The sequence below is a fragment of the Dicentrarchus labrax genome, unplaced genomic scaffold, assembly GCF_905237075.1.
Source record: "Dicentrarchus labrax unplaced genomic scaffold, dlabrax2021, whole genome shotgun sequence".
In the NCBI taxonomy this organism is placed as follows: Eukaryota; Metazoa; Chordata; class Actinopteri; family Moronidae; genus Dicentrarchus; species Dicentrarchus labrax.
Window position 1 is genome coordinate 3,966,091 of NW_026136722.1, and position 17,427 is coordinate 3,983,517.

At 41.6% G+C, this 17,427-nt stretch overlaps 1 protein-coding gene across 2 annotated transcripts; it reads left to right on the forward strand.

Moving 5' to 3' along the window:
* Positions 1-1,345: 1,345 nt before the first annotated feature.
* smurf1 (SMAD specific E3 ubiquitin protein ligase 1) lies at positions 1,346-16,725 on the forward strand. Of its 2 annotated transcripts, none has more exons than XM_051388178.1 (18): positions 1,346-1,621; positions 7,654-7,692; positions 8,312-8,420; positions 8,676-8,809; positions 8,939-9,004; positions 9,139-9,214; positions 9,945-10,156; positions 10,287-10,371; positions 10,834-10,980; positions 11,355-11,580; positions 12,099-12,202; positions 12,823-12,937; positions 13,045-13,223; positions 13,361-13,498; positions 13,658-13,778; positions 13,955-14,156; positions 14,860-14,944; positions 15,040-16,725. In XM_051388178.1, exons 1-18 carry the CDS (start codon positions 1,567-1,569, stop codon positions 15,137-15,139), a joined length of 2,193 nt encoding a protein of 730 aa, XP_051244138.1. In that variant the 5' UTR covers positions 1,346-1,566; the 3' UTR covers positions 15,140-16,725. The 2 variants fall into 2 exon arrangements, with proteins under 2 accessions (XP_051244138.1, XP_051244139.1); XM_051388179.1 differs by having other exon boundaries at positions 14,869-14,944.
* Positions 16,726-17,427: the final 702 nt, after the last annotated feature.

A 17,427-nucleotide genomic window follows, 5' to 3' on the forward strand; every position in this document is an offset into this window, starting at 1 on the left:
ACGTGCAAAACTAAGGTGCTAAAGACTGTAAACATTATACATATACTTTATAGCATATTGGCTACAGCCTCACAGAGCTGCTAAACATGGATGTAGTGTTTCAGTGCTGGTGGTTTTTCATTAAAATGTTGATCTACTAAATTAAGATCTACTTTAGGGGTGATGGATAAACTGTTGCTGAAAAAATCCTACATGTTCACAACCTGTGTTGCTGAGTTGACCAATTTTGCTGTTGGTTCCTGGGGCCGGGAGCTGTATAACAACACAACAACCTAACTCCAGGGAAGTCAATATCAATATATTGGAACAAATACTTCATAAATACATGAACTAATTATGGGTCCATGTGGTCTAACTGTTGCTCTGATCTTTCTGATCACAAACCTGTTGGAAGACTTACAGCTTGTGAGTTCCTGATTCTAAAGTCTGCATGTTGGAGGTTTCCACGGACTATTGGACGAGTTTTCAAATGAATTATCTTTGCCAACAGAATTACTACTATACTTGTTGGTTCACTTGTTGGCCCCTACAAGGCGTCAACAAAGGTGAATACTTAATGTGCTTATTAGAAAAAGTTCAATAATGAGACCACTTTTACTTGAAACTACTGTTGATATTATGGACATATTATTATGAAGCAGTTTAATGATGGAACACTGAATATAAAAAAGAAATGGAAAGCAGTAGTGTGGGAGGGTTAATGTAGGCAACAATGACAAACAACAAGCTCTTTTGAATGGAGAGATTATTGATGAGAACCTACACAACAGAAATGTATTTGTCGTTGGAGATCATGTGGGAGGAGAGAATAACCATAAAAAAGATGCAGAACAACCAGACCTTTCTCTTCTCACAAATACAAATACTTTTAGTCTCTATGTAGTGATGTTGGGGGAGCTGGAAAGGAGACAGACAGATAAAAATCTCTGAGGGCACTGCTTTTTGAGAATTTGAACATCCAAGACTGGGAAAAAGCAGATATCCATACTAGCTTAAACAGCTGTGAGTGTGTATTTAAAATAGAACTAAAAGGCTGAACAACTGAGGAATGTGTGAATGAACACGTACATGAAATTCATTGTGATCATTAATTTCCCCATATTATCTGTTTATTATCTTTTTGTATTTCTTAATTAAAATGTGTCTGTGTTTGTAATTTATAAAATAACATGAATCATTATGGATTGTTTTATTATTATTTTCATTCCTAATAATATAGGATACAGAACCTAAAATAAAAGCAAAACCTGAAGGTCTGAAGGCTTCCACGGAGAGGATGATCCTCACGGGCACGCCCACGCTTCCCAGACGCGAGCACGTAAGGTTATACCCGTTAAGGACATGACGTCAGTACGTGCTTTAGCCAGCCCGAAAATGTTCTCTCGTGTTGTTGGGTTTCGAAGGAGCGCAGGACTTTGCGATGAAATAATACATGTTTACCCGTGAGGAAAACAAAAATAAACCGCATGTTTTTAAACTGAAGTTGTTCGCGTTCCCATTGAGTGGAGAAACTGTGTTTCGGGGAGACTCCAACGGGAAGTTTGTGTGATCGTTTTTCCCGGAGTGATGTCGAATCCTGGGACTCGGAGGAACGGGTCCAGCATCAAAATCCGACTGACAGGTAAAAAAAAAAAGAAAGGAGAAAAAGAAAGCGCTTACGGTGCAGGTTTTAAGTGGAGCTTGAATGTCTCACTCACAAACCACAGTTGTAAAGTGTTGATCTTAGCAAACCTAACAGGACACCACGGAGTGTGTTTGAGGCTCTCGGCTCTGCTGTTTGCCCAAACATCCGGTTTTTGGGTGGCAAACACAGCAGCACAACTGCTAGCCTGTTAGCTGGGATGCTAACCAAATTACCGAGAGGACAGTGAATAAGCTGTCCACTATCCCGGGGCTTTCACAGCCGAGACACCCGACTACTCGCCTCTTTTCGTGTCACTGAAACCGCTGGCTCTCCAAAGCCACGTTCAGAAACTTTATCAATTGCTAGCTCTTGCTACTTAGCTAGCTAGCGTTAGCTAATAGTAACACTGTAGTTAATGTTGACCGCTAACGCTTGCTAGCTACACCCATATTTTTTGGGGGGGGCTGACCACCAGCCGAACCCGTCGCTTGACCTGAATGCGACGAGCTGTGTACCGGGGATGAAGGCAAATGTCGAAGTACAGCCTCTCTGAAAATCAATCAGTCGGTAGATCTGACATGCTAGCCTAGATTATCCATGTCTGTGTATCGATTGGCATTTCGCTGCTGTGTCAGCTGGAGGAAGACAAACGTCTGAGCCGGTCAACGGAGCCTCACTCACAGAGGCTTGACACGTTTGCTCTTTTTGGGCACCCTGTACTCAACTCAGATATTGTGCTCGTTTTATTGGGTCACTGTCTCCTCTGTAGGGCACACAGGAGTCTCTCTCTCTCTCTCTCTCTCTCTCTGTCTCTCTCTCTCTCTTTCACACACACACACACAAACACATACGGGCACAGCTGGAACAATGGTTTTTACTGTAGCTAATGTAACCCCACTGGGCACCCAGGGGCCTCTATTCAAATGGAAATGACCTCTCTCTGCCGCTGGCCAGACTCCTTGTCCTTCTTCTGATTTTAAAATTGAGCAAACACACTAACATTTGGCTTGCTGGTAGACTTAAAACGTATTGGAGGGCACATTAAGTGTATGGTTGTGATGGATGATTTTTGAGCAAAAGTTCCTAAATGCTATCTAAAAAATGACTGGCACATAATAGTACATTACTTAGCAGAAATTCCAGCTTCTCAAATGTGAGCATTGTCTGGATTTGTGAGTCCTCTATGATAATAAACTCAAAATATTTTGGAATTGAACTTAAAGTTGTCACTATGGACTATGGGAACGTGCGATTGTTGATTATGTTTCACAATCTGCATTTATAAGATCAAGCTAGTAATAGATTCATTAAGAAAATAATCCCTTAGTTGTAACTTTAGTTCAAAAGTAATAAGAAATACATAATAGTACTTTCATCCATCAGTATTGGAATAGGGGTCTGTACAAACAAAGTATATCCAATATAAGTGATGTGGTAAATAACACCAAGAAATTCATCAGACAATGTTTGTTTCAGATAAGCAGAAAGTGTGTGTGGATGTTTTAGACTGTGGAGTGTGTGTGTGTGTGTGTGTGTGTGTGTGTGTGTGTGTGTGTGTGTGTGTGTGTGTGTGTGTGTGTGTAAACCAGTCACTCATTATATCGGTTTGGACACAAACAAAGGTTATTGCCCCTGACTGTGCCCCGCCTCCACAGGTATGAGTGGAATTCTAATTGGGTGAGGAATGTGCGATGAGCCAATGGGAGTGCAATGCTGCTTGGTTGGCCAGCACTCTGTTTAGTCTGTCAGAGAGAGGGGTTGTTTGGCCTACATTAAAAAGGCCTGTGTGTGTCTGTGGCAGGGACACAGACAAAGACCAGGCTAGTTTGACACTGGTTCAGATTTCAGAGACTGTGTTGAGTTTATATGGACATGTTGTAGCTAGCCAAGAGGTGGTTGTCATGTCCTTATGGCTCTAACACATCTGGTTTAAGACTTTGAATTGAATAGCGATGCTTGAAATTGTGTGTAGGAAGTGGAATCTTAGTATTGTTAATTGATGTTGTTATTTGATAAGTAAGTAATCATTTAGTTGATTTTATACTGTGTTCTGGGTACTTGTACATCAAAACTTTTCAAACAACACCGAGCCCAATTCTGGTTGTGTTTTTTTAAGAATCAATGGGTCAGAAAGCAGAAAACGGTTTGTTTTTGTTTGGAAATGAATGAGCTTTATTGTGGGAAAAACGCTGTCTAATGATGGAAAGAATCAGTGATTCAGCAGGATAAAGTTGATTTGCTTATGGAAGCAACACATGCTGCTTAAGTTTTGGTACCAGGTAGTCGGATTGAACACCGACTTGCACAAGAGCCAAAACGGGGCAGCGTTAGGACAGCAGGGGACACAGGGATACTCGCAGGACAGCGACGGAGAGAAATAGAACAGACAAAGGCAGAAAAGTGAAAGAATGAGGAATAACTAAAAGGACAAAATAGAGGGAAAGGTCACGATAAGACGCTAACGTGAGAGAGAGAGAGAGAGAGAGAGAGAGAGGAAAGTGGGGAATCCTACTTACTTGGAGGCAGCATAAGCACTTCTAATCCGCTCACTTACTGAGCCGGCAGCATGTGCAGAAACATACACTCACAAAAGGACACAAAATAAATACAGAAATTGAGAATGGAGAGATTGCTCAAACAAACACCCCAATGAGGCAGATACAGCACAAAAGTGGCTGATGTTGTTTTTTGATGTTGCTTGTGACTATAAGCACAGACGCCCATTTGTCATCTTGTGTGTGTGTGTGTGTGTGTGTGTGTGTGTGTGTGTGTGTGTGTGTGTGTGTATGTGTGTGTATGTGTGTGTGTGTGTGTGTGTGTGTGTGTGTGTGTGTGTGTATGTTTGGGTGCTTGTACAGGGCATGTTATTAAGTAGGTGTGATGTTTGCCCATGTGCCCGCTGTCCTCTGCTTTGTTTTTGGAGCTGAGAAGAGAAGACTGTTAGGCAGGAAATTACATCCTTGTAATCTCACATGGGTCACTTTACCTCACTTGTAAATCTGTGAGTGCACAGTTGAGTCTAGTCAGTCCCAGAAGGATCTTTAGTATTAATCTGTTTTTGGCTAGATCTCTGATCACGCTTATTGATACTAATGAGCAGAGAGTTCACCGCGCCTTGACATCTTCAAGAACTTGACCAGTATTTGTGATTTAAGAAGTTGTAATGATCTTCCAAGCTCCTGCAGTTTTATGCTTCCTGACATTGCCTGGAGAATATCAAGTGCTCTCTTTGCATATGGGAAGAGTAGAACAAAATTACAAACCCTCGAAATGTTTTCGGGAGATGGTTGATTGTGCTAGAAGCATGTTGTGACTTCAGATTCCTTGAGGAGCTGCTAGCGTGGCACAGAAGCAGCTCAGCTTTTCATCATCTCTCCTGAACTGTTTTCTGCTTGTTCCCTCAAGATCGGATGAATAGAATTCTTCCCCCGCTGGCTCTCTCCAGCTCTCAGTTAAAAAAAAACGAAAGAAAGAAAGAAAGAACATAAATGCCAAAAAAGAAAGCGGCAGTGGGGAAATGGAGAACCAGCTGAGCTGTAACTGTGTGTGTCTTTACCAGCCGTGACCTTGGCAGAATGAGGAATTTCCTGAGACACGGAGAAAGGGCCTGTCAAACATTCAGTGCCACAGAAGAGCTGGTCAAGAGGTGGAAAAAGAGAGATGGGGTGAAATTAGGGGTGTCCTTTGTCTCTGGCAAGAGATTGGAGGGGGAGAGTGGTGGACAGTGACAGAGGAAGTCTCCCTCTACTGCTTGTCTGAAAGAGGAGGCAGGGGCAAATTAGAAACTTGATTCACTCCCTCTCTAGCTGGGTTTCTTTCATTGTGTCTGTGCAGAAAAGATGAGGTCTGGGTCTGGAATGTGTGAGTCAGGAGGAGAAGGAGTGGAAGGGGTTGATGAGGAAGAGGGAAGGATATCCTGCAGCCATTCTCAATGGGTTAATCACAGGAAATAAACCCGGCTACGGCAGACACATCTACGCCACCGCACAGTCTCCACATCCTAAACCACTGGCTGACTGAATAACTTCCTAGATGGCTGTCTGGGCCAAACCAAACCATGCCAGATTTTAATTGGACCTCAAAGCCACGATAACGGCTCAGGTGGTGTAGCAAATCAGTTAGGACCAGTTTAAATAGATCATGAGATGCTTTTGTTTCTTTGAGCCAAGACAGCACGACCAATCTTTATCCCTGAAATGTCTGCACTATAACCCGACCATTGCTCAGTTAGCAGAGATTGTATTTAGGGTTGCAATTAACAGTTACTTTCGTTAGCAATTAACCTATAGAGTTCATTCAAAAAAGGGTCCGAGGTGACATTCAAGCAGTTTGCTTTATTTGACCATCAACCGTCTAAAACCCAAATATATTTAAAACAGAGAAAAGCAGCTAACCATAACACTGGAGAATTTGGAACCAGCAAATGCTTGAAAAAAATATTTTATGATGAATTGATTATCGAAATAGACTAATTGATTAGTCAGCTAGTTGTTACAGCATTAATTGTAGTAATGCCTGAAACCCAATTTAAAGCTCTAAGTAAATGTGCACAGGAAAGAGATCCTTCAATAATTCAACCAACGTAGGGGGTGATACTCCTCCCCCTCCTAGCCCGTCTCCGCTGTCAAACTGGATAAAGGTGACGTTCCACCTCGTTGGTCAGATGGGCTCCTTTATTTTGTGTGTCTTTGAAATGGGGCCAAAGGTTTTTCTAAAGAAAAGAATCCTGTCACATTCCCCTACTTGTTTCTTGCCACCAAACACCATGACAATTTATTTAATTACTTGTCAGTCAATGTTAATGAAATGAAAGTTACCTGCTGGAGCTAGAGGGAGAAATCCAAATGGTAATCTAATACCCGCACACATGCTGGTGATGCCCCGGAGTACCTTGCATCCCCTGATCCACTATAGATAATGAGGTATTTACATGCTGCTCTAGACATATGTTCTGTTGTATTAAACATTAAACCTAATCATCAGGTGTCTGTTCCATTGATCAGCAGGGGTTTCTTTGTAGACGCACCATACATGACACTGATATTCATTCATTCAGTCATTCTGTGACTTTCTATGAAATAATTCCTAGAGAGTAGCCATAGTCTGTAACGCTTTGCAGCCACAAGAAGTTTGCAAAAAGGGCAGAAGTCTGGCTGTTTGTCGGTGTGATCTGGTGGCATAGGGGTAGGATGGAAGATGCTGACCACGAAATCACAACGTCTTGTGTTTCTTAAAGAGATGGGGTTACCTCGAGAGCAAATTGGACATGTTTATGCACATTCTTTGACCACAAAAGATTCCCAACAATGAGCTTAAAATTCTGTGTTTTTTAAAAGTGGATGTTGAGACCTGCAGTGTAAATATTAGTATTGTTTTCATGTCAATTACACCTCACGTTGCAGTCACTTTTTGAGTGCCTTACATCAGCATTGAATACAAACATGCAGCTTGTTTTTGTTCAATGCCCACACTGACCTATAATCACGACTCATACTTGTGACTGGACATCATTGTGTTTTCTAAAAAGTGGTGTATTGTGGTTCAGTTGTGTTTTTTAGTGTTACAGCAGTGCTTGCTGCGCTGACCCAGAGTGACACATGCCAGCGCCCGCACCGTACGGGCAAAGAAATAACAAGAAATTGTACACACACCCACACACACAATAAACTAAATACTTCTTTAAAAGTCTTGGTCAGTCTGAGCTTTGCTCTCTGAATCCATAAAGATGATGTGGCAGAGACGGCATTCTGCCACTCGCACTGTGGGCGGCCTGTGTGTGTGTGTGTGTTTGTGTGTGCAGTGATCCTGACACTAGCCTATACTTTACCGGTCTCTCTTGTCTGCATGTCACATAAGTTTTCCTGCTCATTACCATCCTCTGGCATTCATATATTATTCTAACCAGCATTCTTCCTCCTCACACAGTTTTAATGTGCTCAAGCATATATTTATACCAGCCTACACTCTGTAACATCATTTACATATTTGTGTGTGTGGCATTTTGTTCATAATGATTTTCTCTTTTACAGTATTATGTGCCAAGAACCTCGCAAAGAAAGACTTCTTTCGTAAGTACCTTTTTATTGTGCTCATTATCATGTGCATGATTCTTGCGTCACAGTTGGTATACATACACGATGTGTTTCAATAAGGGCTGTGTGTGTGTGTGTGTGTGTGTGTGTGTGTGTGTGTGTGTGTGTGTGTGTGTGTGTGTGTGTGTGTGTGTGTGTGTGTGTGTGTGTGTGTGTGTGTGTGTGTGTGATCAAAAGCAGCGTTGTAAACAAATTGGCATTGGTGTTACTCAGCTGCAGCAATCGACCCACAATCAGTTTGTCAGCGTAAGACTGTCAGGATTAGGATATTCATTTCCACCAGTTTTGCCATGCTGCAATTAAATCATGCACTCCAGATACTGTTAAATAAAAGTAACAAACTAATGGAATATGCTGTTATTGTGTTAGAGGTTTTTCAAATTGCAGGACAGACTCCGTTATGCCACAGATAAGAACAAAGACTGCTGTATGTCTGCTGTAGTAGAAAAGCTTGGCTTTGCTGTGGAGATCTACAGTACTTGAGCCAATTCAGATGTTTCTAATACCGCAATATTGTCGTCTTTGTGATTTGATATGTAGGATGTAAACAATTATTAAAACAATTATTAAAACAATTTTAACCGTGTGCATGCAGGCCTGCCAGATCCATTTGCCAAGGTTGTGGTGGACGGATCGGGTCAATGCCACTCAACAGACACAGTCAAGAGCACACTGGACCCCAAATGGAATCAGCACTACGACCTGTGAGTCCAATGCACCGCACACTGATATACTGAATCCATTTTTATTTAATGAAGGTTTTCTTGATTCTGATTTTGGTGTTTTACTCTAATTGAAACATAGCAGTAAAGACGTATATCTCCATTGTTTAATCCAATTGTATCCTTCAGCTTCAGGTGACAGAATTTAAGATTTGTCTTCTCAAGACATTCATTCTCGACTGTGCTGTAAAACATGGAGTGGACACGTGCAAATGTTATGATGTTTCTCTTTTTCAGCTACATTGGAAAGACAGACTCCATAACCATCAGTATATGGAACCACAAAAAGATCCATAAACGACAGGGGGCGGGTTTCCTGGGCTGCATACGACTTCTTTCCAACGCCATCAGCAGGCTAAAAGACACAGGATGTAAGTCTGTCCTCTTTTTTTCCTGCCCTCTGATTTGAAATACACAGAAATGCATACATGCTCACAGATGATGATTAAACAAGAAAAGCTTTTGATTTGAATGTGTTTCCTTTTCTCTTCATCTTCCAGACCAGCGTCTAGATCTATGTAAGTTGAACCCATCGGATAGTGACGCAGTTCGGGGGCAGATTGTAGGTAAGGCTGGACGCACGGATACATTATCTGTACAGATGACCCTCTCCCTATGTTGCCTTTCTCGCACTATGTGCATATTTGGCCCTCTCGTCACACTGTCATCTCTCTGACCTTTACCACCTGCTTGTCTCCAGTGAGCTTACAGACACGAGACCGCATTGGCAGCGGAGGCCCTGTGGTGGACTGCAGAGGACTGTTAGAAAACGATGGGTGAGTGTGTCACCAGGCAACCTTTAAAGAAACAATCGCACTCTGTTAATGGTTTGAATATGTTTCATAGATTATTCTGTGTCTCTTTCTCAGTTGTAAGTTGTAGAGATAGATGAAAGAACTGTCTCAGTCAGTCCTGTTTACTTTTACAGTGATGTTTACTTCTCAAACAGTGGCGAAAGCTAACAGAAATACATGGCAAATACCAGCCAAAAGCGTAGCAAGGTTTGAAACACAGATAGATATTTTCCAAAAGATATTCCCACATTTGGGACAAAAATCTCCCATAGCTGTTCAACTGGGTTTAGATCTGGTAACCGCAAAGTCCATAGCATTCAGGTTTTATCCGTCTGTATATTGTAATGTAATCTAATGTAATGTCAACCACACATGACCAAAATGTCAGAAAACTCTTAATATATAAGATTCAGTCTTATTTTAATTCCTAGTCTCTTCTTGGCCATGATGGGATCCAATGTGAAGTAGGACTGAGACCCATTTTGGTGCTTGTTGTGTTGCAAGATCAGTTTAGTCATAATTATTGTTTGTTTGATCCTCTCCCAGTCTTTGTTACTCTGAGTTCAAAATAAAAAGCAGTTAGGCTATCATGTGATTCTACTAAAGCAGAGAAAACAGAACTTCAGTTGTGTGTGTGTGTGTGTGTGTGTGTGTGTGTGTGTGTGTGTGTGTGTGTGTGTGTGTGTGTTTGTTTGTGTGTGTTTGTGTGTAGGCCTGTGTTTGAGGGATGTTTCAGCGAAGAGCCGCTGCCCTACTCCGACCCCACTGGTGCGGCGGGGGGCGGGAACTGTCGGCTTGACTCACCCAGCCAGGAGAACCGTCTTCAGACACAGCGGATCAGAGGGCAGGACTCGAGAGGCCACGGCCACACCCCTCAGAACAGACCTCATGGGCACCAACCGCCTGACCTGCCGGAGGGATACGGTCAGTCAAACACTTTGGGGGTTTATGTTTCACATAACTCTCTGAACTCAAGAGTTGTTGTTACTCTAAATCTCTTCTGTTGTATTTACAAAGTCAACACCTTTCTTTGTTTTCTTTTTTTTTTAAACAGAGCAGCGAACGACAGTGCAGGGCCAGGTGTACTTTCTTCACACACAGACAGGTGTTAGCACCTGGCACGACCCTCGGATACCACGGTAGGATAGCACCCTTCACCACTTCACTTGTGTGTAGATGAAGCATAACCTGAAATGAGATTAACTTTGAATAAACCCCACTGAGACTGAAGTATGTCATTGCAGCAGCAGAGGAAGAGGCCATAAAGTTGCATGGGTTATACTGTGGATTATACTTACAGCATCTTTGTACTGCTATGTAGTTTAAAGAATGATTCTGTTTTGATAACTGGGAACTTTCACATTCAAACTAAAAAATGTATTTCTAAATGTATGAAAATGGGTAACTACTTTCTTGTGTACATCACCTGCTCTGCACTAATCACACCAACAGATTAAGAGAAAATCTTTAGGTTTAGGTCCGTATGAGGGGTTAAGAACATACAGTATGTAGGGTCAGGATTGTTGGAGACAAGAGGTCTGGATGCAGTGGATTTGTGCTGCTGGCCAAGATCTCAGTCTGGTTCCTTGTTGCTGGTGCAGGGACCTGGCCAGTGTGAGCTGCGAGGAGCTTGGGCCGCTGCCAGTGGGCTGGGAGGTCCGAAGCACCGTGTCAGGCCGGATCTACTTTGTGGACCACAACAACCGAACCACACAGTTCACAGACCCGCGCCTACACACAATTATCAGGTACAGGTACACACACACACAGCTGAAATACTTACAGCAAAATCAATCTAACCCTGGGTGGCAGACATCCCTGACACATACAAAATAAAAGGTTTCAGGACTAAGCTGCCGTTAATCTGATCTCTCACGGCCGTAATGCTGGACTCAGACTGGTTCTGGACATGACCTACTAACAGTCATCAGCTCTGTTAATGCTGAAACAAGTGATTTACAGAAATGTGGGTTCATGGTAGATTTATCCTCTCTGTGTGAATGCACAGTGTGTAATTTAGTCTGGATTTTCTTTTTCATCAACTCTTTATCTCCTGCCTGTCATTCTTCCCTCTCGTCATGTTGCCTCTTCCCTGTCCTCCTCTATTTCTCCCCACCTCCAGCCAGCAATCCCAAGCGAAGGAATCCTCCCAAGCCCCCCAGATGGATGTGGGGGGTGAGGAGGTGGGAGGCGGGGGAGTGGGTGGAGGAGGAGGAGATGGAGATGTGGCAGCGCGCTACGAGAGAGACTTGGTCCATAAGTTGAAGCTGCTCCGCCACGAACTGTCCCTGCAGCAGCCTCAAGCAGGACACTGTCGCATAGAGGTCTCCCGAGAGGAGATCTTTGAGGTGGGTGTAAATGTCAAACCAGGAAGAAACAAAATGACTGACCCTGTTTAAAGAAATCTCAACGGCACATAACCAGACAATGATACCGTCTCTCTCACTCACACACACACACACACACACACACACACACACACACACACACACACAGACAGATAGATCAGACAGACAGATCAGACATTTGTAAAAATGTGTTTGCAGTCGAGCTATGAAAGCAGTGTGGATGGAGTGAGTAGCTCCTGTGGAGGTTTACATTCATACAGACACATCCACACTCTTGATGACTCATGCTCCAGTCAAAACAAGCTATTCTTTCAGCGTGTTTCTCTGTAGCAGAGCAGAAAGGAAGCATTGATTGAGCTTTTTAATAAACTAACAGAACATCACTGATTTAAAGGGTTGTGTTGTGGGTCACTAATTGTTTCTTTTGTCTTTTGTTTAATGTGTGTGTGTGTGTGTGTGTGTGTGTGTGTGTGTGTGTGTGTCCATCTGTTACGCATTAATGTTGTGTGCGGATGAAGGAGTCGTATCGGCAGATAATGAAGATGAGGCCCAAAGACCTGAAGAAGCGTCTGATGGTGAAGTTCAGGGGAGAGGAGGGCCTGGACTATGGTGGGGTAGCCAGGTAATTAGCATGTCATAAGTCCATCTTTTCTCTCCCAGCTAACTTAAGTCCAAGTGGTACATTTATAAGTACTTTCATCGCACTTAGAAATAGTTAGAATGCAACAGTTGAAAACCGTAAACTAATTGTTGTGTTGCAACTCTAATAGACGAGGGTAGGCCAGGTCACTCTGGCTCCTTGGCCAGTATTGACCGTATTGATCTTCCTACTTTTAAGCGACCCTGTCTAAGTGTCAGTTAGCTTTGAAATAATGAGTGTGCTCAGTGTACCCGCTCTGACACTAAAATCATGAGCTGAAGCAGCTTTCACTGGGTCTGCAAACAAGTTTAATTAGTCACTTTTGTAATCAAAATGGGACATTAAAACTAACTAAGTAATACATTGGACATTTTGGCAGCATTACCTTTACATCCATTAACCTTTTATAATTTAAAAACCAATACAGCAAGAGAGACAGATGTTTTAGCAAAAGTGCCTCTATTCATTAAACTGTAGAAGACTCCATTGGACTTAGACTACATCATATAATCAAATGTTTTTCAATTTCTTGCTCATAATTGTGTCACCAAGTTTCTATGTGAGTTTTGAAAGTTTGTTTACATTGTGGTGGTTGTCTATAGGGAGTGGCTGTACCTGCTGTGTCATGAAATGTTGAACCCCTATTACGGCCTGTTCCAGTACTCCACAGACAATATCTACACACTACAGATCAACCCCGACTCCTCTATCAACCCTGTGAGTACACAAAAACACACAAAGCACTTCACGGCTGATTTGAATAAGGGGAATCTCTCTGACGCTCTGCCTCTGTCCGTCTCTCCGTCTGTGTTACTGTCTTTCAGGACCACCTGTCATATTTCCACTTTGTGGGTCGTGTGATGGGCCTGGCAGTTTTTCATGGTCACTACATCAACGGGAGCTTCACGCTACCCTTCTACAAACAGCTGCTAGGCAAACCAATCCAGCTCAATGACCTGGAGACCACCGACCCGGAGTTGCACAAGAGCCTCGTCTGGATATTGTAAGCAAATGAACATGCAGAGAGCTTTGTTAAAAAACATTGTTTTATTGTGAACTGTTTCTTAGTTCATATCCTGCGCTTATCCCCTCTGGAGGTTTCTATTTCAGTGTTAACTTATTGTAATACTCTTTGTGCAGAGAGAACGACATCACTTCAGTCCTTGACCACACATTCTGCGTGGAGCACAATGCCTTTGGGAAGTTCTTACAACATGAACTCAAACCTAATGGCCGCAATATCCCTGTCACAGAGGACAACAAAAAAGAATATGTGAGGTAAGAACAGTGAGACACTTCTGTTTGTGTTATACAAACTGTGCCCTTGATACAGAGTGTAAAGAATGTACCATCTTGTCTGCAGAGAGTTATTGTGTACAGTACTTTGCCACTTTATTGCAGTATATTTATTTGGCCTGCCTCATTTGTCTTTTTCAGACTGTATGTGAACTGGAGGTTTATGCGTGGAATTGAAGCCCAGTTTCTGGCTCTTCAGAAGGGATTCAGTGAGCTCATCCCCCAACACCTCCTCAAGCCTTTCGACCATAAAGAACTAGAGGTACATGTGCTGTCTGTGAACAATACCCCTGTGATCAGGATGAAATCTATGAATGTCCTAATAGTCATTTTAGTCAAATTATTCTAGTTTTGGACACACAAAGAGGAGGACAGTAAAGTTCTTCTTCATTGGCCATTGCTTCATTTTAATCCTCTCCCTCTTCACCCTCCACCCAGTTGATCATCGGCGGACTTGGGAAGATAGATCTTGCAGACTGGAAGACTAACACCCGTCTGAAGCACTGCACAAGTGAAAGCAACGTGGTGCGGTGGTTCTGGCAGGCGGTGGAGGCCTTCAGTGAGGAGAGGAGAGGACGCCTCCTGCAGTTCGTCACAGGCTCCACCAGAGTCCCCTTACAGGGGTTCAAAGCGCTGCAGGGTGGGTCATGGACTGGCTCAGAGGCCACACACACTTACTGTTACACACACCAGCTATGTTCATTTGATGCTAACATTTGGTCCGTCTTCCTAACTAAAGAAAGTTACAGCAAAGGCAAAGAGGAAAAGAAAACAATCCCTGTTTACTATGTTTAAGTTTAATTATGGTACACTATTGAGGACATTTTACTCCTATATATACATTCTAACTTGTGTGTGTATATATAGGGCATGGAGTTACCTACAGACTTGATTAATCTTACAGCTATACAAATATTAATTTAGGGGTGCAGCAAACAGTTATTTTCATGATCGATTAATCTATCGCTTGTTTAGTTTTAATTATTTTTAATAATTTGGTCTATAAAATGTACGAGACTGGTGAAAAAGTCCAGATGGACTCAAATATACTTGGTTCACTACTCAGACAAACAAAACCTTTCAGCAGTTTTCTCTTTTGAGAAGCTAGAAACAACAAACTATTTTGGCTGTTTGCTTAAAACAATTAATCAATAATCAAAATACTGTAAGTTTAATGTGCACTTGTACTTACTTAAATCACATACATTTTCTTTTCTTAAATTTTTCAATCAAATGAAAAAATTAGTGAACTATTTTTATCTTTGAGACTGTACCATTTGAAGACTGATGAGTTCTCTGTGTACCAGAGTAGAGCAGTGATAACTAGAATGTATGTGTGTAAGGTTCTACAGGTTCTGCAGGACCAAGGCTCTTCACCATCCATTTGATAGACGCCAACACAGACAACCTGCCCAAAGCTCACACGTGGTAAGGAAACCTAGAAGAAGACGCAGGCTTCTCTTTTTTTAATATTTGCCAAAGTGTCAGGTTTGATGCCACTAATTATCCTTTTCTGTCTTCAGTTTTAACCGGATAGACATCCCTCCCTACGAGTCTTACGAGAAACTTTACGAGAAACTGCTGACGGCTGTGGAGGAGACCTGCGGCTTTGCTGTGGAGTGATGACTCCACAACTAAACCAACATACATACAGTGACACTTGCGCTTGCACTTGCACACAACCTATTTGACATTTTACATATTTACACACACATGAACAGAATATCAAGTATGCGCAGAGTATACGGAGTGGCCAAGCATCACAAGGACACATGCGGTCTCTTGCCACCTTCTTCACCACCGAACTGTTGGGGGGTTAAAGGAGGAAGCACAGCAGGAGGGGAAAAAACAGAAAAACAAACAAAAAAAATAAAGTATTTTAAAATTTTTTCAGATGTTTTGAAGAAGCATTTTTATCCTTCAGTTTTAACAAGCTATGATGTCATTCTTCAGAATGCCTACCGCCACAGCGAATTCGACTCCCAACACACTTGAGTCTCCGGACAGAATCAGCCAATCACATGCGAGCCTGCGAACAGAGACTTTGAAAATCAGACATGTGAAGAACGAGGCGGAGGCTGATTTGTCTTTCTGTCTGACGAGCTGATTGATTGACTAGTATTCATGCTTCATGTTTAACCACTGTCGTGTATCAGAATGTGTGCATGTAGGTGTGTGTGTGTGTGAGTGCATGTGAGACGGCGATAGAGTGAGACTGTACTTTTGTGTGTCTGCGTGCGTGCGTGCGTGTGTGTCTGTGTCAGGCATGGCACCCGGTTACGCTGTAAAAATGATCAAAATGAGCCTGCTCCTCTGTTTTGACTTTTTGTCTCTTCCGTTTGTATCTGCGACCACTCTGATCCACTCTGATATTTTATTATTTATTACTAAGTGATTACTGACCAAGCTGCTATATGCTCTACAAAGAGCCCACACTAATCTCTTCACCACCCCCTCTACCAGAGTTGAAGGGTCAATTCACTTGCAATTCAAGTAATCCACAAAGTGGGTTTTATTGAATTTTGTTACATTTTTTTTAACATTCATATTATTGCGGAGAAATATGTTTTTGTCAGTGTATGAGAACTGTTAGTGTTTTGGTGTTTTAAATACCATGTTACATTTATTTGATGTGAAAGGGATTGATCTTCCCAGCCCTAATTTTAAAATCTTAACTCTACTGACGGTATGGAGAGGTCCAAAGGGCATGACCTGGATATTTAACAAAATGAGCCATGGGGACTGAAAGATGGAGTCAGTTTCAGGAATTATTGGGTTGTATGTGACATGTATAATAAAATCTCATAAGCCTTTCATACATGTTTCATCATCCATTTCACCATCTTCTTTTTTTTTTTCTTTGTGGCCCTGATGTTTCTCTGCCAATCTCTTTTTCTCCATAGCCTGAATGTTAGAAAAAGTAGTCATCGTCCTCAAGACCACCATGAATGAACAAAGTCATTAATCCTCCATAGAAGTGAATGAAATCAAAAACCTAAATGTTGAGTGAGTAATGTGGAAAAAGTTGGGATCTGTTGTAGATTGAATATTAAAGACTGTTAAGCAGTACTATTTCAATCTGCATTTTCTAGGTTCTAAGTTCACTGTGTAATGGATGCAAGAGTATTGTAACTTACTATGTACTAAACATTTATGAAAAAATACAATGTAAATAAGATTATATTAAAAGAAATTAAATTGAAAATACATTCCTTGTGTTGTGTGTGCATTATTCTCTTTGTTTATATGAATACACATCAGTTAAACTAACACACACTATATAAATGTCTCTAATACTTAATAATGTATATAATGTCAGTCTAATATTGTAAATAACGTAACTTAATTGCCATATATATCTTAGTGTATTCACCTCACTACTTCATTCTGTTAGTATATTCATAACAAATGTTATTATTACGTTTTTTGTTTTTTTTACATATTTTTGTACATATGCACATTACTCTGCACTTTACTGCTTTGAACTTCTGGTTAGATGCTAACTGCATTTCGTTGCCTTGTACCTGTACTTGTGCAATAACAATAAAGTTAGATTAGATTCAATCTAATCTAATTAGGTACCTTTTGATGGGTTTAAATAAAAAATATAATGTAGGACTCTCACATTTGGAAATACAGATTGTCCTTGATGTTTTCTCCCTTTATTATTTAAATATTTCAAATGATTGATATAGTATTTAGGAATCACACCCTTCAGTTACACCACAATTATATTTTTAGTGTATGACTTTAATGTCCTTTCTCTTTTGAACGTGACCCTTAGTAGCTCCATAATGATGCTGTTGAGCTCGGAGGAAGGACTGTCTGCTCCTCTTGTGGCTTTTCCACATATAAATAGCATCTATCCGCTGTCCAGGGACTGGGTGTATGTGCCTTGAGCGGAACTACAG

Bases quoted from the DNA above. Each gene is read 5' to 3' on its own strand.
- smurf1 (XM_051388178.1), top strand. From the start codon at position 1,567: ATGTCGAATCCTGGGACTCGGAGGAACGGGTCCAGCATCAAAATCCGA. The intron at 9,005-9,138 runs GTAAGGCTGGAC...GCTTGTCTCCAG, and splicing joins AGTTCGGGGGCAGATTGTAG to TGAGCTTACAGACACGAGAC. The intron at 13,499-13,657 runs GTAAGAACAGTG...TGTCTTTTTCAG, and splicing joins AACAAAAAAGAATATGTGAG to ACTGTATGTGAACTGGAGGT.